General features: G+C 36.7%; 1 protein-coding gene across 6 annotated transcripts in view; it reads left to right on the top strand.

Moving 5' to 3' along the window:
- Positions 1-24,352, top strand: part of NR3C1 (nuclear receptor subfamily 3 group C member 1) — a 456,123-nt gene extending 431,771 nt beyond the window's left edge. For all 6 annotated transcript variants that reach the window (XM_073994518.1, XM_065546914.1, XM_045394358.2 and 3 more), the window contains 5 exons: positions 1,430-1,708; positions 3,351-3,495; positions 6,697-6,827; positions 19,606-19,763; positions 20,260-24,352. In XM_073994518.1, the coding sequence (XP_073850619.1) occupies positions 1,430-1,708; positions 3,351-3,495; positions 6,697-6,827; positions 19,606-19,763; positions 20,260-20,412 (866 nt within the window). In that variant the 3' untranslated portion in view covers positions 20,413-24,352. The remainder of the gene's footprint in view (positions 1-1,429; positions 1,709-3,350; positions 3,496-6,696; positions 6,828-19,605; positions 19,764-20,259) is intronic.
- Positions 24,353-24,941: the final 589 nt, after the last annotated feature.

Genomic DNA, 24,941 nt, shown 5'->3' with positions numbered 1-24,941 from the left:
CTCACAGCAACCCTGTGAGGTAGGGACTAATATTATCCTCATTTTACAGAAGGGGAAATGAAGAGTCAGGGAGTTAACTTGCACAGATATCCAGAGACAACATGGCAGAACCAGGACTTAAATCCAAATATGCTGATTTCAGGTTTCTGCTCTTTAGTCCTGTATCATACCATGCCTCCAAGAGAGCATGGTAAACTAATGAGAATAGTTCTATCATGATTCTGTTTCTGTTCTGAAATATTAACTAAAAATTTTTGAATTTCTCAGTACCCCATTTATTATAGAACACAGTAAGAATGGAACCATTCTAACATTGGACATTGAGATATCGTTCCCACCACCATATCTGTCCTCCACAGACTATATGGTGTGTCATTTTAAGGACAGAGGATCTAAAAATGATTTTTAAAGGTGATTTAAATTTACTCTTCCCTTTGCAAAATGGTTTGTATCCCTAATAATTTGAACAGGTACATTTTAAATTACATTTCTTGCCTTTCCTTGGAGTTCTGAGTACTTTCCCTCTGAGAGAACAATGTAATTCTTATTTAGTCACTAAAACAAAAATAACTTCAGGAGTATGAATAAATCTACTAAAAAGTCTACAGGATCCATGTTGTAGTTTGATTAGATGGTTCCATACCAAGTCAAGGTAAAAGATAATTAATTTATATATAATAGGAAAATGGATGCTTTAGGTTTATAGAGTAATCAATATAAATCTTCCTTATAAAAGGGAAATTTCCCACTTATAATTTATGTGAAGTAAAGTTTTTCATTTCATCTTCCCATATGTTTTTAGTCCCAAGCAGTATTTATGTTAGTACCTATGTAAAGGTGAAAAGCGAATTTCTCTACTGGTACTACTAATACTATTTTTAGCATGTAATCTGCTATCATCTTCCTATCTTGATAAGTGGCTTTGAACAAGTGTAAATAGTGTAATTCTCTTCATTGTATATACTACCATGATTTAGATTAATCTTAAACCACAGTTTGTAATCCGTTATTCCAAGCTTAGATTTTTTTTCAGTTTATAGTAAGAGTAATTTGCCTTACATAACCAATGAAATTGTTGCATTTAGAGTGAAAGTGAGACAAACAAATAATTTATAGAAGAATTTACAAAAGTGATTTACTCCGATTGTTTTAACATACCGTTATAATACTTTGTATAAGGAATAACTATAATGAAGTTTCTGGCCTATTTGTAGGCAAAATTAATTGGGAATAGGTTCCTCTGGATCCTTTGCTTTCAGAAAAAAAAAGGTTTTTTCCTCCTCTTCCATGTCACTTTATCATAATTGCTAAATAAAATATTTCTCCCATCTTAATAGTTTTAGAAAGTAAAAATACTTCTTGAATAAACTATGTAGCGCAGACCTTCCCATTACAGTTCATTTCTATATATTTTTTAAAATATCCACAGCTCGAAAAACAAAGAAAAAAATAAAAGGAATTCAGCAGGCCACTACAGGAGTCTCACAAGAAACCTCTGAAAATCCTGCTAACAAAACAATAGTTCCTGCAACGTTACCACAACTCACCCCTACCCTGGTGTCACTGTTGGAGGTTATTGAACCTGAAGTGTTATATGCAGGATATGATAGCTCTGTTCCAGACTCAACTTGGAGGATCATGACCACGCTCAACATGTTAGGAGGGCGGCAAGTGATTGCAGCAGTGAAATGGGCAAAAGCGATACCAGGTAAGATGCAAAAGATAAAAGAGCAACTATATAAACCTTTGTGTTTTCTTCAGCAAAAACATTTTGGCTTTTATATCATCCTGAACCCGTGGCTTATCTTCTTTCTCTTACTAGTTCTGGGGACTATGAAGGGGAGAGTCAGGTGAATACAGGTGATAGGGAGTTTATAATAAAACATTTATATTACTCCCTGCTTTTCAAATCATTATGCACAGGATGGTAATTTCACATAGGATGATTTAATATCAGAACTCGAGTTACAACAAAAACTCACTCAAAACTCCTTTGACACTGAGGTTCGGGGAAAGAAAATGTTTTTAGTTAATTCCGTTTGTTTTCCTTCATTGTGCCACTTTTAAAAATTAGGTTGTTTGTAAGATTGGTAAACATCAAGTATGTTGACTCAAAATTTGTACTAAAGTAGAATGATTTTAACCCTTCACTAAATGAAATACTACACATTGATTGTAATTTTAAAGACAATTTTAAATAAAAGTTTCCCTATTGGAATTTGGTGTGGAACAGCAGAGGTCAGTGTTAGTGTCAGCTCTGACTTTAAAGACAGAGGGAATTGACAAGCCTGTGTTCACGCAAATAGTTAGGGACAGAACAAGAAAGTAACCTGGCCTCCTGTCATCCTTGTTTTAGTAAGGGGGGAAGAGGTGTGACTAGCAGGGCAAATGTTTTACTTACTAATACCTCAAGCCAAGATTCTTTTCTCTTTTTTAAAATCGATACATAATAGTTGTACATATTTACTGTACATATTTATATTTAGGGGGTACATGTAATAATTTGATAAAAGCACACAACGTGTAAGGATCAAATCAGAGTAACTGGGATATGCATCACCTCAAACATTTGTTTGGGGAACATTCCAAATCTTCTCTTTTAGCTATTTTGAAATATACAGTAAATTATTGTTAACTATAGTCATCCTGTTGTGCTACTGAACACTAAAACTTATTTCTATTAACTATTTTTGCACCCATCAACAAATCCCCCTTCATCCCCGTCACACTGGTAATCGCCAAGCCAAGAATTTTGGCTTAAATTTTACTATTTAGTTCATGTTTACTTAAGCAGACAAAGGTGACAAAACTGGCTACTTTTTTTTTTCCACATTGAAAGCTATTAGAAACTAGCACAGAGGGGGCTGGGTGTGATGGCTCACGCCTGTAATCCCAGACTTTGGGAGGCCCAGGTGGGTGGATCACTTGAGGTCAAGAGTTCAAGACCAGCGTGGCCAGCATAGCAAAACCCCATCCCTCTACTAAAAATATAAAAATTGGCCAGGCATGGTGGTATGCACCTGTATTCCAGACTACCTGGGAGGCTGGCACTGAAAATCATTTAAACCCAGGAAGCAGAGGTTGCAGTGAGCCGAGATGGCGCCATTGCACTCCAGCCTGGGCGACAGAGCGAGACTCTGTCTCAGAAAAAAGAAAAAAAGCACAGAGGGTTTGAGTCTTGAAGTGTCAGATGACAGAGGAAAACTGTGTCTACCTAGTATTTAATTTCCATTTTCTGTTAGGGGTCCCCTTGTTTTGACAGGGCTAATTGATCTCATTGCTCTTTGGCAATTCCCACAGAGATGATGATCTTAGAATGTTGCCTCATACCTTTATTTCTCTTAATTCAGGTTTCAGGAACTTACACCTGGATGACCAAATGACCCTACTGCAATACTCCTGGATGTTTCTTATGGCATTTGCCCTGGGGTGGAGATCATATAGACAATCAAGTGCAAACCTGCTGTGTTTTGCTCCTGATCTGATTATTAATGAGTAAGTTGTATGTGAGTCATTTTCCCTGTATTCATAGGGTATTTTTAACCAGCTGATGTTTTCCTGATTGACTGCTATTGTGATAATTCAGGACTGAAACAATCCTACTAGGTATCTAGGATGTAGGCAAACTGGAAATAGAGTTATGAGTGCTTGGGGCAGGACAAGTGTAATGTAGAGCAATTGTACATATGGCATTATTACTGTCCCAGGACATGTTTAAGGATATTTACTGAGATTAGTAAAGTCTGTCGCAAGCAACAAGGAATCTTACTGTGCTATTATTTACATAAGGCTATTCCAGAAAGAGAAAGGAGTATGATAAAACTCGTGTGGATTCAGTGGGGACAATTGTAGATGAGGATATCTAGGCTGATGGGGTGGGACATATGGACCCAGACACAAGAGGTGTCTGTTTGCATGGCAGGTATCTGTGGTTTAAATATGTGAACAAGTTTGTTTTAACTGAGAGAAGACCAAGCCTTGAAGATTTTATAAATCAGCTATTCTTTTATCCTCTAGGCTTATTCCTGTATCTGTGAAATGTGTCAGGTGTCCATTTCCCCTTACCTCATTGCAGTTGTTTCCTCACTCGTTTTCTCCCTCCAGTGTGATGTACATCATTAACATTAAGGATATTTAATAGCATCTCTGACCAGGTAGAAAGTGAGAAGAGCTAGGATGTGACTTCTGTGCTGTGTATCTGGTGATGTGAACACCAAGAGTCTAAGAGTCTAACAGCAACAGACTTGACTAACCTCAGAGATGCTGTTAAATATCCTTAATGTTCAGCAAACATGAACGTTGGCTAATGTTTGCTTCCTCTAGCACAGTATGACTGCACCACCTATCTCCCCAGCACACAGACTGTCTTTAGTATCTTCCCACTGACCCTCCAATCCATACTCTGCATGATTTCAGGCTTCCCACAATCTGACCTCACTTCCTCTCCCATTGTTGTCCTTCACACACTCTTCGTTCCCATCCATTCTTTCAAGCATACTCTTAGACTCTTGGTGTTCACATCACCAGATACACAGCAGAGAAGTCACATTCTAGCTCTTCTCACTTTCCACCTTATATTACTGCTTTTCATACCCCTAGCTTATTGCTATTAGTACAGTATAAACAGGGAGTTCACACACACATACCCCGGCCTAAGAAGAATAAAAAATGAAGGAGATTTGTGTTTGTATAGAAAACAGAAGACACCTTGACTTTTATTGCCAAAAAGAGGACTGTTCAAACTATTGAATCACAATGTAACAAGATTAGGTAGTTGGATCCAATTTTAAATTAACTGGTAAATATATTTAGTCTCTGGGGAAACTGAAGACATTACTCATCAGAATCCTACCATGCTGTTTAAAAAATACCACGTTGGCAGTATTTATTTTTTAGTCACTTTCTAATATGTAATTTGAAGGCATTTAAGTGGAATTAAAAGCATAAACAGATTTATATGAAACACCAACTTATCCTTCTGGTTTACAAAACCTAATTTAGGGTTTTTACTATTAAGGCATTCAGATTTAGCTTTAAGCAGTCACAGCATAATCTAATCATGCCACATACATTCCTTATGTAAAGTGGGATTTATAAATTTTTTTCCTCAACAGATTTATATTAGTTTCATTTTCATTAAGGGATATGTACTTCCCATTCTTGTGTTCTCATGCTGCTGCATACAAGATGGGCAGTCCTTCACCTTTTTTTCTTTCTTTTTTTTTTTTGAGACGAGATTCACTCTGTCACCCAGGCCCAAGTGCAGTGGTGTGATCTGGCAACGTCCACCTCCTGGGTTCAAGTGATTCTCTGCCTCGGCCTCCCAAATAGCTGAGATTACAGGTGCACTCCACCACACTCGGCTAATTTTTTGCATTTTTAGTAGAGACGGGGTTTTGTCATATTGGCCAGGCTGGTCTTGAACTCCTGACCTCAAGTGATCCTCCCACTTTGGCATCCCAAAGTGCTGGGATTACAGGTGTGAGCCGCCGCACCCAGCCCTCCACCCTTTCTTAGCCCACTATGTTTCCATACTGCTCTGGTGTCTGTGACAGGCAGATTTTGCATATCGGAAAGTAAGCATTCAAGTTCTGACCCTCTATAGAGCTGTAAAACCATCACTCATGGTTGCCCTTAGGTCAGAACGTTGTGGAAAAAAAATTTTTGTTGTTGTTTTTACAGTCAACAAGAATGAGTTTTTACTTATTCTACTACACTACAATTTTATTGAAATTTTCAGTTACATGAATGTAACCATGCACAAGAAACTAAAGGAAAAAAGGTGCCTCCCAAAAAAGGAGTGTTTTACCTACTATTAAGGACTGGGGAGGTGCCTCTTTGGTAAGAGCAGATTTAAAATTTGAAGAGCCTGTGATCACTTTGGCAGCATGTAATTCATGTCTGATTTGTTTTATATAAAAGAATAAGCCACATATTTAGTAGAGAAAAATGATAACCTTTTTATTGTTAAGTCCAAGATGACTTTCTGTCAGAAACTTAAAAAAAAAAATCTTGAAGCATTTTAAAAGCTGTGAACTGAGCCCAGTTTCAGGCTTTTAGTGTCATTTCAGAAGTCAGGAAACTTCAGAGATCTATTTGAAAATCATAGGTGTGTAATGACTTCAGAATCATAAGCAAGAATTGGTTTAGTACCTTTAGTTTAAAGAATATTAAGGCATATGCATGTCAGAGGCAGATTTTGAGCATCAGAAGTCTAGAATCAAGTTCTAGGTCTGGCCCTCTACATAACTGTGAACAGTGTCACACATTTTTGTCTTTAGGATGGAATGTTGTGAAAAAACTTACCTTTAAAAATCAAGTGTGTAGGACCTAAAATTGTGTTGTCTAATTGACCATATTCAAGTGATAAACCTTGATTTAAATGAGCAACTGGTAATAAGTTCTATAAGAATTCTAACACTTTAATTAAATAATAATGCATGGCATGCATGGTAGAAAATAATGTCTCCACTGTTACGTTAGATTATTCATTAGTCTCTTTAAACAGCCAAGATGCAGGAAGAAGTTTAAGGGAAGTTCTCCAAAATTCTGATTTTATAGGGAATTAGCAATAATATTATTGCAATAGTTGTTTTTCATTATAAGTTCATAGTTTTGCAAAACAAAACAGAAATGTACTTTTTTGGGGGAAGTAGCATTATTTCTAACTAATACCCTGCTATTTATCTTTCACAGGCAGAGAATGACTCTACCCTGCATGTACGACCAATGTAAACACATGCTGTATGTTTCCTCTGAGTTACACAGGCTTCAGGTATCTTATGAAGAATATCTCTGTATGAAAACCTTACTGCTTCTCTCTTCAGGTTGGTAGAACACCTTTTCACTTTATGTCAAAAGCATGAAATATGAAAGTCTAGAAACAAAGGTTAATTTGTATACATAGTACTAATAATTATACCAAGTCTACTATTATTTCCTACTAGTCAGATGATTTTTATGAATGTAAAATACTAGAAAGGCACAGTAAGTGATACCAAGATTAATAAGACAAATAGGTATAGCAGAAACAGAGAGGTATATGAGCCGCATAGGGATCTCTGTTGATAGGAATCTGTGTGGACGTTTTTCTCCTTCCTTCCTCATGGGAAGACATGGAAAAAGAAAGCTGACTACAGTGATTTTGTGTACTATACTGTTACTTGGTTAAAGATTTTAGTTACCTAATGAGTATTAGCATATATAAGAAATTATGGGAGAAAAAGACGCATCCTAGAAAAGGTGTGCTTAATTACTATTGGGAATTGGTTAACATAGCATTGGAACTGGATTGTCAGACAGAGATTCACTATCTAGAAAATGGCAACAAGAGTTTATAAAACAAACTTCTGTGAGATTACTTTTTAGCTAGCAAAGACAAAGATGTCAAAGTGATAAACTACGATACATCCAGATGATGGAATACTATTGAGAACTAAAAAGAAATGAGCTATCAAGCCATGAAAACACATGGAGGAACGTTAAATGCATACTACTAAGTGAAAAAAAGCTAATCTGAAAGGGCTACATACTGTGTGATTCCAACTATATAACATTCCATAAAAGGCAAAACGTGAAGACAGCAAAAAAAAAAAAAAAAAAAAAAATCAGTGGTTGCCAGGGTTTAGAAGGGAGGGAGGGATAAATGTGCAGAGCACAGAGAATTTTTAGGGCAGTGAAAATACTTCGTATGCTACTATAATGGTGGAAACATGTCATTATACATTTGTCCAAACCCGAAGAATGTCCACCACTAAGAGTGAACCCTCAACTATGGACTTTGGGTGGTAATGTGTGGGACAGGAGGTATATGAAAAATGTCTGTACCTTCCTCCCAATTTTGCTGTGAACTTAAAACTGCTCTAAAAATGTCTTTTTTTAAAAAAGCTCTATGAACTAGTTGGTATTATAAACCTTAGGCCATTTCCAGTAAAAGTTACATACCAATGTTTATTAAATACTGAGTTAATAGCTGAATACGTCTTTCACATACAAATACGTACATTTGCAGTTTTTAAAAGTCTTAATTCCATTAGTAACTGTGGTTTCATAGTTGCCAAATAACTGTAAGCTATGGATGTTGCACAAGACTATGACTTTAACCATTTCGTATCTATTTAAAGATTTCCAAAGCACACATTTGTCTTAATGCTTTCACACTATTTTTGCTCAACAAAAAGTTATTTTATGTTAATGGATATAAGAAGTATTAATAATATTTCAGTCAAGGCAAGAGAACCTGGTAAAGATCATTGCTAGAGACATGTTTAATGTTACCTGTAGCAGTACACTTGTTAAAGAAGTGATTAAGCAGTTACATAAAATTCTGATCATAACTTTGATTGATACCATGAAGGTATAATTCAGTGCCTAGATACTAACAACCTTATTTGTTTAAAAAAAAAAAAGTGGTTTCAGTTGCATACATCCCAGACTAACTGAGCTGTATGATTTTTTTCATTGTAAATAATAAGAAAAAGTAAATTGGCCTAGTACATATCACAAGTTCTTCTTTTTAAAAAATAATAGAAATATAAGGATGGAAATATATACCTTAAGATATAGACTTCTACTATGATAGACTACTGGAATAGGTACTATAACCTCCCACCAAAAATGCTAGACTAAAACAATTAAGAACTAAGTGAAGGCAGGAACCCACAGAGGTAAGTGGAACTCAAGCCAACTTGCTCTTTGAGGGCATTTGTACAACCTGGTAAATTAGTTTAGTAAGTTGGAGTTTTTTTAAGTTTATAATCTTTTTTAAAATTATTTCAATAGGATTTTTGGGGAACAGGTAGTGTTAGGTTACATGAATAAGTTCTTTAGTGGTGATTTCTGGAATTTTGGTGCACCCATCACCCGAGCAGTATACACTGTACCCAATGTGTAGTCTTTCATCCCTCACTCCCCTCCCCAACCCCAGTCCCCAAAGTCCATTATATCATTCTCATGCCTTTGCATCTTCATAGTTTAGCTCCCACTTATAAGTGAGAATATGCAATATTTGGTTTTCCATTTCTGAGTTACTTCACTTATAATAATGGTTTCCAGTTCCATCCAGGTTGCTGCAAATGCCATTATTTTTTTCCTTTTTGTGGCTGAGTAGTAGTCCATGGTATGTATATACCACATTTTCTTTATCCACTCGGTGATTGATGGGCATTTGGGCTGGTTCTGTATATTTAGTAAGTTTAAAAACAAGAGATGGAAATATAAATGCAGTTTAAAAGGCAAGTGGATTGGTCTGAAAACAGATTGGACACATTTGAAGAAACACTTGAAATGTATATCTGAAAAAATCAGCCAGAATACAATTGTTTTTAATGATTGTGTATATGTTTGTGTATATAAACCACAAGGGAGATCTGTAGGTACTGAAAATCACAACTGGAAAATGGCAACAAAGCTATAGAAACTGGAAAAACAATGACTTTTCTTAGATCCCTCAGAGAATGGAGGTCATAGGACAAACCACCACTTCAAAATTTAGAACAGACAAATACAGAGAAACAGCCAAGATCAGCTTACTGGGGAAAGATGCCACTGAAGGCAGGAAGACTAGGCAATTTTGATGAATTGCTGGAGGCTGAGCAAGGACTAGTTTCAGAGTTAAAAACTCCCAGGGACCCAGTCTTAGTGGGGGTTTCCTGCAATTTCTTGGGTTTACCCCACAGAACTTCTAACTTCCAGAAACTCCACAAGATTCTTAGGGTGAAGAATTCCCTCCTTTTTCTGATAGAATTAGGGGGAAGGTAAAAATTGGAAATATGTAGGAGAGTGTTCACAACAAAGGCCTGCACTGTAAGGAAAACTAATTCAACAGACCCTAATGTGACCTGGGGGGAAGGCAAACTGAGGATTCTGGCCCTGTCGTAGCCTTCTTGTCTCATTTCTGAAAATCACAGCCCAGGGTTTCAGACCCACTAAAAACAACTGAGATTTAATCATATAGATTATAAAATACTTCACCTCCCCCTCCCCAACACCTTACCACCATATAAACAGGGCTCCAGGATAAAATAACAGTGGATTACAACTGAGAGAGCTGCAGGACACAAGCTGTTTAAGGAGTTCTTAGGAAACCCAAAGACAACCGAAGAAAAAGTAAATAAAAACAAGGAAACTAGAGGAAACTGAAGCCTCTAGTACCTACAACTACAGCAAACATTAAATACAGCCTGCCTCCTAGCCAGATTAGCATGAAACCTCACACTAAAAGTCAAATTACTTCAGTTTTGATATATCGTGTCCAGCTTTCAACAAAAAACCATAAGGCATGCTAAAATGCAAGAAAAAACCCACAGTCTGAAGAGACAAAACAAGCGTCAGAAGCAGTCCTCAGATATGACACAATATTTCAGTTATCAGATAGGGAATTTACAATACCTATGATTAGTAGGTTAAAGGCTCCAGTGGAAAAGGTAGACAACATGCAAGAAGTGATGTATGCAGAGAGATGGAAACTCTAAAAATAAATTGTAAGGAATGCTGTAAGGAAATGCAGAATGATGTTGATGGGCTCATCAGTAGACTGAGCACAGCCAAGCAAAGAGTCAGTGAGCTTGAAGATAGGTCAAAGGAAACTCCCCCAAACTCAAATGCAATATGCTGAATCGAAAACAGTTATAAACATGGTAGACATTAATCCAGCTATATCAGTAATTACTGTAAATTTGAATGTTCTAAGTACACCAATCACCTATTTTTTAACTAGGAGGTGAAAATAAAGTTTGCCACCAGATGGTCACTAAAAAATTATTAGAGGGTATACTTAGGCTAAAGAAAAATAATCCTGGCCAGGAGTGGTGGCTCTCACCTGTAATCCCAACACTTTGGGAGGCTGAGGCAGGCAGATCACAGGGTCAAGAGATCAAGACCATCCTGGCTGACGTGGTAAAACCCCATCTCAACTAAAAATACAAAAATTAGCTGGGGATGGTAGTGTATGCCTGTAGTCCCAGCTACTCAGTAGGCTGAGGCAGGAGAATCGCTTGAACCTGGGACATAGAGGTTGCAGAGAGCCAAGATCGCACCACTGCACTCCAGCCTGGTGACAGAGCGAGACTCCATCTCAGAAAAAGATAAATAAAAGTAATCCCATCTTTAAGAAGGACTGAAGAATAAGGAAAGTGGTAAATAATGTAGATACATTTAAACTGACATTTACTGTGTATATAAAATAACAGTAACAATTTGCTTGAGGGTTAAAAAACTTAGAACTAAAGTATGTTTAAGTTTCAAGGATGACAACTAGAAATAAGGTATGCAGGGTATGCAAAGTACCAAACCATCAGGGGAAGAGAATACCTAAGAAAAACAATTCAAAAGAATGAAAGATGTGAGAGGAGGGAGAAAAATGCATAACAAGGGCATGACAACAGGAAGTAACAGATAAGGTACAGTAGTACAGCTAAATTCAAACACAGCAGTACTTTCATTAAATGTAGAGATGGGGCCAGGTGCAGTGGCTCACACCTGTAATCCCAGCACTTTGGGAGGCTGAGGTGGGCAGATCACTTGAGGTGAGGAGTTCGAGACCAGCCTGACCAACATGGCGAAACCCCGACTCTACTAAAAATATAAAAAGTTAGCCAGGTGTGGTGGTGCATTGTTATCCCAGCTACTCGGGAGGCTGAGGCAAAAGAATCATTTGAACCTGGGAGGCGGAGGTTGCAGTAAGCCAAGATCGTGCCACTGCTCTCCAGCCTGGGTGAGAGAGGAACACTGTCTCAAAAATAAAATAAATGTAGAGACGGACTGAATGCTCCAAGCTAATCTGACAGGATTTTAGAAATAATCCAAATTTATGCTATTTAAAAGGGCTATATCTGAATAAAGATACTGAAAGGCTGAAATAAAAGGATCAACTTTGCATAGTATAACATGGCAGACTTTTTCTGTAAAGGGCCAGATGGTAAATGTTAGCTTTGCACAGTCTCTGTCACAGCTACTAAACTCTGCCCTTGTGGCAGGAACATAGTCATTGACAATACTCAAATAGAACAGGTGTGGCTGTGTTCCAATAAAACTTTATTTACAAATACAGGCTGCAAGTAGGTTTTGGCCCATAGGCCAAATTTGCTGGCCCCTATACTGACCAAAAGAAAACTGAAGGAGCTACGTTATTACCAAACAAAATAGATGTTAAGGCAAAATACTTATTAAAGCATTTGTTCACCAGGAAAAATAATTCTAAATATATAGTTTCAAATTACATAATACAAAAATTCATAGAACAAGAATACTTAGATAAATCTTGTAAAAATAGTGAGATTTTACTATACCTTTCTCACAAATTAATCAAGCAGACAAAAAAATAAGGATATGGATGTACATTTCATCTCTGTTGGGTCAGTACTGAAGTGTGAGATCATTGGGACATATGTTGAGTGTGTGTTTAAATTTATTTTTAAAACTGCCAAATTTTTCCACAATTGTTAACATTTACCAGAAATGTATGAGACTTAAGATATGCTCTATATCCTCCTCAGTACTTGGTACTGTCAGCCTCTTTCATCATAGGTATACTGATGATTAAAGATACTAAGCATCTTTTCACGGGCTTATTGGCCACCTATATTTCTTATTTGGTATAATCTTTTGCCCATTTTTTAACTGAATTATTTATCTTCTTATTGGGTTTTAAGAATTATTCAAATATTCTCAATATAGCCCTTTGTTAAATATATGTTTTGCATATGTTTTCTTTCAGTAAGTGGATTACATTTACAATTTTCTTAACAGAAAATGTAGAGATGAGCAAAAGTATGTAATTCTGAAGAAAGCTTCATGTCTTTGTGTATTAAGAAAGTTTTGCTTAATCCAGGGTTAAAAAGATTTTCTACTATTTGTTTTCTTGTAGAAATTCTGTAGTTTCAGCTCACATGCTTAAGTATATGATGCAAGGTAAGGGACAAGGTTCATTTTTTCCCCAAAATCCGTATCTGGTTGCCCCAGAACTTGACTCTTTTCCCTATTGAGTTACTTGGCAATTTTATAGAAAATCAGTTGTTTGTGTATGTGTGGGTCTACTTTTAGACTCTTGTCTTACCAAATGATCTGTATGCCTATATTCATATTGATAACATCCTGTCTTGATTACTATTGCATTACAGTAAATCTTAAAATCGGGTAATATGAATTCTCCCAATCTGTTGTTCTTTTCCAAACTGTTGTTTTGGATATTCTAGTTTCCGTGCATTTCCACTTTTTTTTTGGATATTCTAGGATATTCTAGCTTCCTTGCATTTCCACCTTTTTGCTTTGTTTTGTTTTTTTGAGATGGCCCAGGCTCCTGGCCCGGGCTCCTGTTGCCCAGGCTGGAGTGCAGTGGCGTGATCTTGGCTCATTGCAGCCTCCCCAGTAGCTGGGATTGCAGGCACCCACCACCATGCCTGGTTAATTTTCGTGTTTTTAGTAGAGATGGGGATTCGCCACGTTGGCCAGGCTAGTCTCAAACCCTGACCTCAGGTGATCCCCCCACCTCGGCCTCCCAAAGTGCTGGAATTACAGGCATGAGCCACCACGCCTGGTCTTCCACATATTTTTTAATTAGCTTGACAATTTCTACCAAAAAAAAAAGTCTTTTGGGGCTGGGTGTAGTGGTTGCTGGGTGTGGTGGTTCATGCCTGTAATCCCACCACTTTGAGAGGCCAAGGCAGGCAGATCGCTTAAGCCCAAGAGTTTGAGACCAGTCTGGGCAAAATGGCGAAACCCTGTCACTACAGAAAATACAAAAAATTAGCCAGGCATGGTAGCTCGTGCCTGTAGTCCCAGCTACCCAGGAGGCTGAGGTGGGAGGTCAAGGCTGCAGTGAGCCATGATCATGCCAGTGCACTCTAGCCTGGGCAACAGAGTGAGACTCTGTCTCAAAAACACAGTCTGATGGAATTTTTATTAGGATAGCCTTGAATCTATAGATCCATTTGAAAATAATTAACATCATAAATTTCCAGTTTCCAGCAGGGCGCTATGGCTCACACCTGTAATCCCAGCACTTTGGGATGCCGAGGTGGGCAGATCATCAGGTCAGGAGTTCGAGACCAGCCTGACCAACATGGTGAAACTCTGTCTCTACTAAAAATACAAAAAAAATAGCCAGGCGTGGTGGCACAAGCCTGTAGTCCCAGCTACTCAGGAGGCTGAGGCAGGAGAATCGCTTGAACCTGGGAGGCAGAGGTTGCAGTGAGCCGAGATTGTGCCAGCCTGGGCAACAGAGTGAGGTTCCATCTCAAAAAAAAAAAATTCCATTGTTGAGAGAGAATAGGAATTCCAGCTTTGGAGGAGTGCGGAGACCATCAAATCCTCTTTCCAAAAAAAAATAACTATACTACTAAGCAGAGTATAGTTCCACAAATATTCTTCTGTAAAGAGACTCACAGTACATATTTGTCTTTGCAGGCCATATAGTCCCTGTTGCAATTCCTCAGTTCTACAGTTGTAACAGGAAAGCAGCTATATACAATATGTGAATGCTTGTGTTCTAATACAAATTTATTTGCAAAATCAGGAAAATGGCTTGAAATGGTTTAAGATCTAGTTTTCTGACTAGATCATGGTATATAATCTTTTCCATATATATTTTGAATTTGGTTTGCTAATATTTTGTTGATCATTTTTCTATCTCTCTTTATGAAGGATGTTGATCTACAGCTTTCTTTTCTTGTGATATATTTTTCTGGCTTTGTTACCAGGGTAGTACTAGCCTCTTAAAATGAGTTGGGAAGTATTCTCTGTTTTCTTAAAGAGTTTATAGAGTATTGATCTTATTTATTCTTTAAATATTTGATATATGTCACCAGTGAAGCCATCTGGGTCTGGTGTTTTCTTTCAGGGAAAATTTTTAATTATTAATTAGATTTGCTTACTTGTTATATAGATCTATTCAGAATTTCTATTTTTCCTTGACTTTGTTTTGTAATTTGTGTGTTTCTATGAAATGAGCCATTTTGTCTGAGTTGTCTAACTTGGGCATAAAGTTGTTTGTAATCTAATCCTTTAAATTTTGTGGGATCCATAGTGGTGTCCCCTCCATGATACATTTTGATAATTTATGCCTGATCATCTTTTTTTCTTGGTCTACTTAGAAATTTATTTTGTTAGTCTTTACAAAGAACTAATTTTTAGTTTCATTGATTTTGTCCATTGTTTTTTGTTTTTTATGTCATTGATTATTTCTTTTTTTTCTGCTTGCTTTTCATTTAATTTGTTCCTCTTTTTCTAGTTTAAGGTAGAAACTTCCATTATTAGTTGGAGACCTTATTTTCTTATATAGATGTTTAAAGCTAAAAAATTTTTTATGTATTTTCATTCATTTTCTAATGTCCTTCATGATTTTTTTTTCATTGACCCATGTGTATTGCTTTAATTTTTACATATTTGGGGATTTTCTATCTCTCTTCCTATTCATTTCTAATTTAATTCCATTGAGGTAGGAGATACACTGAATGACTCTAATAAGTTTTCTGAGACTTTTTTAGGCAGTTGCTTATGGTCTCTCCTGAGCGTTCCATGAGTGCTTAAAAAAAAAAAAACTTACACTGTGCTCTTGTTAAGTAGGGTTTTATGAACATCAGTTAGGTCAAGTGGATTGATAGAGTAGTTCAGGTTTTCTGTATCTTTGCTGATTTTCTGTCTAGTTGTGCTAGATTCCTACTACTTTGTCTACATCCTTGCTAGAGCTTGGTATGGTCTTTTTATTATCGCTATCCTAGGGAGTATGTAGTTGACCCTTGTGACTTGCCATGCATTTAATGACTGCCCATGTTCATAGCAGCATTATTCATAATAGCAGAAAAACTTTTATCATATGCTTTTGTGCCTCAAGATCATATATCTTTCATTTTTAGTCTATTAATATGGTATAATATACTGTTGTTTAATTTTTGAGTAATTGACTAGCCTTTCATTCCTGGGATAAATCCTATTTGGTTATGATATAATATCCTTTTTACATATAGCTGAATTCAGTGTACTAAAATTTTGGTATTTTTGCATCTAAATCCATGAGGGATATATTCTATAGCTTTGGTGTTATGATAATATGGTATTATTTCTTCCTTAAATGTCTGGTAAAACTCAGCAGCGAAGCCATCTTGGTTTGCTTGGAGCCTTTTTTGTAGAAAGGTTTTCAAGTACAAATTCATCAAATGTTTACTGATATTTGTTTATTCTTGAGTGGGCTTTGTTGGTTTACATCTTTGAAGGAATTTAACTGTTTCCTTCAAATGTTGAATTTATTGGTATAAAAGTTATTCATAATATTCTTCTAATGGTTCCAGCATCGCTAGTATTATTCCCTTTCATTCCGGACATTGGTATTTAATATATTCTTGCTTTTTTTTAAATCAGTCTGGCTAAAAGTTTTCAGTTTTACCGATGTTTTCATAGAACCAGCTTGGTCTTGATTTTGTTGTTGTTTATGCATGTTCTTAGTTATGCGTTTCTACTCTTTATCCTTTCCATTTTTCTTGTGTTTAGTTTACCAGTTTAGGGTAGAAGCATATATAATTGAGACCTTTCTTTTCTAATAAAAGCTCTTAATGCTATAAATTTTCTAAGCACTGTCTTGATTGCATCCCACACATTTTGCTATGCTGTGTTTTCAGTACTAGAGATTTTAAAGTTTTTCTTATGATGCCTTATTTAATCCATAGCTTACTAACTGTCAAATTCCAAACATTTGGGTTTTTCTACAGATATGTTTGTTACTGACTTCTGTTTAAATCTCATTTTTGTCAGAGAGCATTCATTGTATGATGTAATCCTAAGTGTATTCAGTCTTGTTTTATGTTCTAGATTAATGTTCTGTGTATACTTGAAAAGAATGCAGTTCTTGGGTAGACTGTTTCAGAAATGTCAAATTATTGATTCTGAGACAAAGGTTTTTATAATTGTAGATTGTCTGCCAAATATCCCCTTGGAGGCAAACTCTCCCCCTCCCTTTTGAGAATCACTGATCCATTGTCGCCTTTTTGCTGGGACTAATTTAGCCTTGCTTCTGAGATGTGGCCCCTAGGTCTCTACTGAATTCCCTGCATATTTAATTAGATCTTTCTTTCCTCTATGGCCTCAAGGGATTTCACCCTAAGTATGCACGAATTTTTACTTTGTGTACCTCCTTAGTTTCCAGTAGTCTAACCCATAAATTAAAGCTGCTTTAGCCTCCCCAAACTTCAATCTCTTTCTCCTCAATCCAGCAAGATTGCTAGACTCTGGGTTCCCTTTCCCTGCTCTGCAGTATGATGATTACTTTCAAGCAAAAAGGCTTAGAATTAAGATTTCTTGCTCCTAGGCTAGGTATGGCTTACCATCTTTGTTTCTCTTTTCCTAGAGATCATAATCATGTACTGCTTGTTTTCTAGTTTTCCAGTAGGAGGCGAATTCCAGGCTGTACTTACTTCCTGCAGCCAAAAGAGGATGTCATGTTAGTGATTTCAATACTAAAACATTAAACAAAAAATTTGAGATGGATGAAATTATTTTATATGCATATTGAATTGGGCTTCACCATAGTTATTTTTAGAATTAGGACTAACCAGCAGGGGAAAAAAACTATAAGCAATCACTGTTTTACAATTTTGCAATAATTAGATTTTCTATAGCATAGTAATGTGTAAAATTAACCCATTGTTAACATAGAATGCCCTTATCACACCTGATTATCACTCCTGATTAAGTGGTCTTTATTTCATGTTAATACTGGTATCTTAGAAGTGTCAAGTAATGCTTTACGGAATCAAACATTTTCATACATAGTCATTAGTCTAATTCTAATCATCCAGTGAAAAAGAGCAGGAAAGATGCTCAAGGAGGTTATACTGAAGTCCACATGGCAAGTAAGAAATAAGTCACCACGCCCAGCCAAGAGGTCTTAACACCTGAAATCCCAGCACTTTGGGAGGCCGAGGCAGGTGGAATTGCTTGAACCTGGGAGATAGGAGGTGGAAGTTACAGTGAGCCGAGATCACACCACTGCACTCCAGCCTAAGCCACACAGCGAGACTCTGTCTTGGGCAAAACAAATTAAGACTTCTCAAAGCTCCTAAATCCACAGCTTTTCCTTCATACCAGCATCTTCTAAAAATGTCAGCAGCAGTGAAGTTTCCGTTTGGGAAATAATGCATTCCCTCTCTCTGGAGAGTGTATGGGAGTATCTCCAAGAAGTACTGAAATTCAGAAGTCTGCCTAATATGTATTAAACATTAAGCTTTTCTCAAACTTTGACCACCAAATCCTTTTTCTCCCTCTAACCATAGTTAACACAGAATCAGTGTTGCCAAGAGCACACTGTGAAAAATGTAGCACTCTACAAAAGTCCTAATCTCCACAGGATTCAGTGAAACCATGATTAACCCTCTCTTCCTTGTCCTTATTAGTACCATTTTTTGAAGAGTAATGTAATGTACCCCCCAAAATTTTTTTTTTTTTTTGAGACAGAGTCTTGCTGTGTCGCCCAGCCTGGAGTGCAGTGGCCGGATCTCAGTTCACTGCAAGCTCCGCCTCCTGGGTTTACGCCATTCTCCTGCCTCAGCCTCCCAAGTAGCTGGGACTACAGGCACCCGCCACCTCGCCCGGCTAGTTTTTTTTTTTTTTAGTAGAGATGGGGTTTCACCCTGTTAGCCAGGATGGTCTCGATCTCCTGACCTCGTGATCCACCCGTCTCGGCCTCCCAAAGTGCTGGGATTACAGGCTTGAGCCACTTCGCCCGGCCCCAAAATTTTTATTACCAGTTTCACTAACAAGAATCCATGTACCTAAGGAAGGACAGATATCTGCTCCCTATTAAGACATACCTATTAGCTACATTAAAAAAAAAAAAAATGTATTGCATGGCGATTTTAAAGTTATAATTAACTGGTGATATCACAGATATTCTAAGATGTAATTGCTGGAATAAACACTGTTGTTGAAGCCTTCTATTTATCTCAATACCAGAATTAAACTAAAGTGCAGAATGGCAGACAAAGTTAACTAAAAATCACTGTATTATTTCATCTGGTCTTCCAAATAGCTTTGTGAGCTAGGGAGGAAGGTATCATCATCAGTTCCATTTTATAGATGAGAAATCAAGTGATTTACTCAAGGTTAAGTCCTCTAATTCTTTGTTATCCTGCATTTTCTCTTGGCTGTAGTTTAATAATCCTGAAAAAATGCTTATATTTTAGGGTGCATTAAGAGTACACAGACAGTGTTAAGTGCCCTTCTTGCATGTATGAAAAGTTACAGCAAGAAATTTGGCTGGAAACGGTGGCTCACACCTATAATCCTAGCACTTTGGGAGGCTTAGGCAGGAGGACTGCTTGAGCCCAGGAGTTTAAGACCAGCCTGGGCAACATAGGGAGATCCTGTCTCTACAAAAAAATTTAGCCAGACCTGGTGGCTTGTGCCTACAGTCCTAGCTACTCAGGAGGCTGAGGTGGGAGGATCACTTGAGCAAATGAGGTCAAGGCTCCAGTGAGCTATGATTATGCCACTGCACTCCAGCCTGGTTGACACAGTGAGACCCTGGGTGACACAGTGAGACCCTATCTCAAAAAAAAAAAAAAAAAAAAAAGAAAAGAAAAAGAAAATCCTTTAATTGACTTCATCTTAACCTTTTAGTTCCTAAAGACGGTCTGAAGAGCCAAGAGCTATTTGATGAAATTAGAATGACCTACATCAAAGAGCTAGGAAAAGCCATTGTCAAGAGGGAAGGAAACTCCAGCCAGAACTGGCAGCGGTTTTATCAACTGACAAAACTCTTGGATTCTATGCATGAAGTAAGTGTCGAACATAAAACCAAATATAAGAATTTTCTGGGACAAAGTATATTTTGATTAGTGCATATAATTATATACCAACAGCACCCCCACTCCATCCCCAGTTTGTGGATGTTGGTGATAGCTTCAGTTCAACTTATGAACTTCAGTTTTGTAGACATTTTTCCTAAGAACAATTATGAAATATCCTTTCATCTTATAAAATCACGATGTTATTATAGAATTGAATAACACTTTTTAAAAAGTATGATTAATCCATTAAATTAGAATAATGTACCCTTTATATAGGTACCACAGCGGTTCATGAAATAATTCCATATAATTCTACATACAATCAAAGAAACTTGTACGGAAGTGCTTATTTTTCACCTGGGGAATTTCAGTGAGATTGGTATATTCTAGGCCAGATAATTTTTTCAAAATAGAGGACAACAAACATGAGCTGTTCCCACTCACCAATTTTGAAGCCTAATCATTACTATATTTTCTCTTGCAGGTGGTTGAAAATCTTCTTAACTATTGCTTCCAAACATTTTTGGATAAGACCATGAGTATTGAATTCCCAGAGATGTTAGCTGAAATCATCACCAATCAGATACCAAAATATTCAAATGGAAATATCAAAAAACTTCTGTTTCATCAAAAGTGACTGCCTTAATAAGAATGGTTGCCTTAAAGAAAGTCGAATTAATAGCTTTTATTGTATAAACTCTCAGTTTGTCCTGTAGAGGTTTTGTTGTTTTATTTTTTGTTTTCGTCTGTTGTTTTGTTTTAAATACGCACTACATGTGGTTTATAGAGGGCCAAGACTTGGCAACAGAAGCAATTGAGTCATCACTTTTCAGTGATGGGAGAGTAGACGGTGAAATTTCATTAGTTAGTATATCCCAGAAATTAGAAACCTTAATATGTGGACGTAATCTCCATAGTCAAAGAAGGATGGCACCTAAACCACCAGTGCCCAAAGTCTGTGTGAAGAACTTTCTGCTCATACTTTTTCACAGTTGGCTGGATGAAATTTTCTAGACTTTCTGTTGGTGTATCCCCCCCTGTATAGTTAAGATAGCATTTTTGATTTATGCATGGAAACCTGAAAAAAAGTTTACAAGTGTATATCAGAAAAGGGAAGTTGTGCCTTTTATAGCTATTACTGTCTGGTTTTAACAATTTCCTTTATATTTAGTGAACTACGCTTGCTCATTTTTTCTTACATAATTTTTTATTCAAGTTATTGTACAGCTGTTTAAGATGGGCAGCTAGTTCGTAGCTTTCCCAAATAAACTCTAAACATTAATCTTCTGTGTGAAAATGGGTTGGTGCTTCTAACCTGATGGCACTTAGCTATCAGAAGACCACAAAATTGACTCAAATCTCCAGTATTCTTGTCAAAAAAAAAGCTCACATTTTGTATATATCTGCTTCAGTGGAGAATTATATAGGTTGTGCAAATTCACCGTCCTAACTGGTATGAGCACCTAGTCCAGGGACCTGCTGGGTAAACTGTGGATGATGGTTGCAAAAGACTGATTTAAAAATCACTACCAAGAGGCCCTGTCTGTACCTAATGCCCTATTTTTGCAAAGGCTATATGGCAAGAAAGCTGGTAAACTATTTGTCTTTCAGGACCTTTTGAAGTAGTTTGTATAACTTCTTAAAAGTTGTGATTCCAGACAACCAGCTGTAACACAGCTGAGAGAATTTTAATCGGAGCAAGTAATTCCTCTCACTAAACTTTACCCAAAAACTAAATCTCTAATATGGCAAAAATGGCTAGACACCCATTTTCACATTCCCATCTGTCACCAATTGGTTAATCTTTCCTGATGGTACAGGAAAGCTCAGCTACTGATTTTTGTGATTTAGAACTGTATGTCAGACATCCATGTTTGTAAAACTACACATCCCTAATGTGTGCCATAGAGTTTAACACAAGTCCTGTGAATTTCTTCACTGTTGAAAATTATTTTAAACAAAATAGAAGCTGTAGTAGCCCTTTCTGTGTGCACCTTACCAACTTTCTGTAAACTCAAAACTTAACATATTTACTAAGCCACAAGAAATTTGATTTCTATTCAAGGTGGCCAAATTATTTGTGTAATAGAAAACTGAAAATCTAATATTAAAAATATGGAACTTCTAATATATTTTTATATTTAGTTATAGTTTCAGATATATATCATATTGGTATTCACTAATCTGGGAAGGGAAGGGCTACTGCAGCTTTACATGCAATTTATTAAAATGATTGTAAAATAGCTTGTATAGTGTAAAATAAGAATGATTTTTAGATGAGATTGTTTTATCATGACATGTTATATATTTTTTGTAGGGGTCAAAGAAATGCTGATGGATAACCTATATGATTTATAGTTTGTACATGCATTCATACAGGCAGCGTTGGTCTCAGAAACCAAACAATTTGCTCTAGGGGAAGAGGGAGATGGAGACTGGTCCTGTGTGCAGTGAAGGTTGCTGAGGCTCTGACCCAATGAGATTACAGAGGAAGTTACCCTCTGCCTCCCATTCTGACCACCCTTCTCATTCCAACAGTGAGTCTGTCAGTGCAGGTTTAGTTTACTCAATTTCCCCTTGCACTAAAGTATGTAAACAGGAGACAGGAAAGTGGTGCTTACATACTTAAAGGCACCATCTAATAGTGGGTTACTTTCACATACAGGCCTCCCCCAGCAGTTGAATGACAACAGAAGTTTGGCAATAGTTTGCATAGAGGTACCAGCAATATGTAAATAGTGCAGAATCTCATAGGTTGCCAATAATACACTAATTCCTTTCTATCCTACAACAAGAGTTTATTTCCAAATAAAATGAGGACATGTTTTTGTTTTCTTTGAATGCTTTTTGAATGTTGTTTGTTATTTTCAGTATTTTGGAGAAATTATTTAATAAAAAACAATCATTTGCTTTTTGAATGCTCTCTAAAAGGGAATGTAATATTTTAAGATGGTTTGTAACCCAGCTGGATAAATTTTTGGTGCCTAAGAAAACTGCTTGAATATTTTTATCAATGACAGTGTTAAGTTTCAAAAAGAGCTTCTACAATGTAGATTATCATTCATTTATAGAACGTTATGTGGTTAAAACCAGAAAGCACATCTCACACATTAATCTGATTTTCGTCCCAACAATCTTGGCGCTCAAAAAATAGAACTCAATGAAGAAAAGATTATGTGTACTTTGCTGTCAATAATAAGTCAACTGATATTCATCAACAACTATAGGAGGCTTTTCATTAAATGGGAAAAGAAGCTGTGCCCTTTTAGAATACATGGGGGAAAAGAAAGTCATCTTAATTATGTTTAACTAGGGACTTAAGTGCTATAGGGTGGTGCTGTTTGAAAGCAGCTTTATTTCCTATGTATGTGTTATCTGGTTATCCCAACCCAAACTATTGAAGTTTGTAGTAACTTCAGTGAGAGTTGGTTACTCACAACAAATCCTGAAAAGTATTTTTAATTACTGGTGTAAAAAAGTGACCTCCTCAGTGTTTGTAGGCATTCTGTGAGTAGGATACTATACAGGCAGAACTGAGGCACTTGGAACACTTTTGGGGTTTATATACCCAAATGCCTAAAACTGTGGGAGGAAACCCTGGCCATCCCATAAGGAAAACTAGCATGATTTGTGTCTATGAAGTGCTGGATAATTAGCATGGGATGAGCTCTGGGCATGCCCACGAAGGAAAGCCACACTCCCTTGAGAATTCAGAGGCTAGGGAGCAATTCCAGTTTCACCTAAGTCTCATAATTTCAGTTCCCTTTTAAAAACCCTAAAAACTACACCACCATGGAATGAAAAATATTGTTATACAACACATTGATCTGTCAAACTTCCAGAACCATGGCAGCCTTCAGTGAGATTTCGATCTTGGCTGGTCACTCCCTGACTGTAGCTGTAGGTGAATGTGTTTTTTTATGTGCCTGGTTTTAGTGTCAGAAGGGAAATAAAAGTGTAAGGAGGACACTTTAAGCCCTTTGGGTGGAGTTTCATAATATCCCAGACTATTTTCAAGCAACCTGGTCCACCCAGGATTAGTGACCAGGTTTTCAGGAAAGGATTTGCTTCTCTCTAGAAAATGTCTGAAAGGATTCTATTTTCTGATGAAAGGCTGTATGAAAATACCCTCCTCAAATAACTTGCTTAACTACATATAGATTCAAGTGTGTCAATATTCTATTTTGTATATTAAATGCTATATAATGGGGACAAATCTATATTATACTGTGTATGGCATTATTAAGAAGCTTTTTCATTATTTTTTATCACAGTAATTTTAAAATGTGTAAAAATTAAAACCAGTGACTCCTGTTTAAAAATAAAAGTTGTAGTTTTTTATTCATGCTGAATAATAATCTGTAGTTAAAAAAAAAATGTCTTTTTACCTACGCAGTGAAATGTCAGACTGTAAAACCTTGTGTGGAAATGTTTAACTTTTATTTTTTCATTTAAATTTGCTGTTCTGGTATTACCAAACCACACATTTGTACCGAATTGGCAGTAAATGTTAGTTAGCCATTTACAGCAATGCCAAATATGGAGAAACATCATAATAAAAAAAAACTGCTTTTTCATTATGTGACTCCAACATGCTTTTGTAGAACTTGTACAGTTCCGATTGTCCAATCTGATTTTTGTTCTACTAAAAGTAGAGCTACCCCCGCTTCAGGAACCCTAAGATAATATGGTGGGCATTTAAATGTCGGTGTGGCAATGTTCACATGCTAATGTGGCATAAATTCAAAATAAGCTTAGCCCTGGTGCCAAAGACCTGAAGATTATCCCATCCATGCCTCAAATGGTTGTGTGCCAATTACTGCAAAGGGTACTAAGGGAAGGAGAAACTCCTGAGGCTGCCTCAAATGTATGTCTTTATCACAAAAGATATTTTATTTAAGCAAACATTATCTAGTCAAAATTCTTATTTTGAAATCAACTCTTCAAGAAAAAGGAATAAACATTTAATATAAATATCATGGCAATATTGCACATAGAATAGAAAGGTGGGGCAGGGTAGTGGCAAGTCAGCTATTCTATACAATTCATTCAGTATTTTCCAAAACATTTGATATTGAGGCCATATCCAGGAACTGGATGACCTAACAAACTTCTTGGAGTACTTTTTTTTTTCACAAGAGATCTCCATCACTAAGAAAAAAAGAA

Source organism: Macaca fascicularis, chromosome 6, assembly GCF_037993035.2.
Source record: "Macaca fascicularis isolate 582-1 chromosome 6, T2T-MFA8v1.1".
Taxonomy (NCBI): Eukaryota; Metazoa; Chordata; class Mammalia; order Primates; family Cercopithecidae; genus Macaca; species Macaca fascicularis.
The sequence above is the reverse complement of the archived record's forward strand: the minus strand, read 5'-3'. Positions and strand labels throughout refer to the sequence as shown.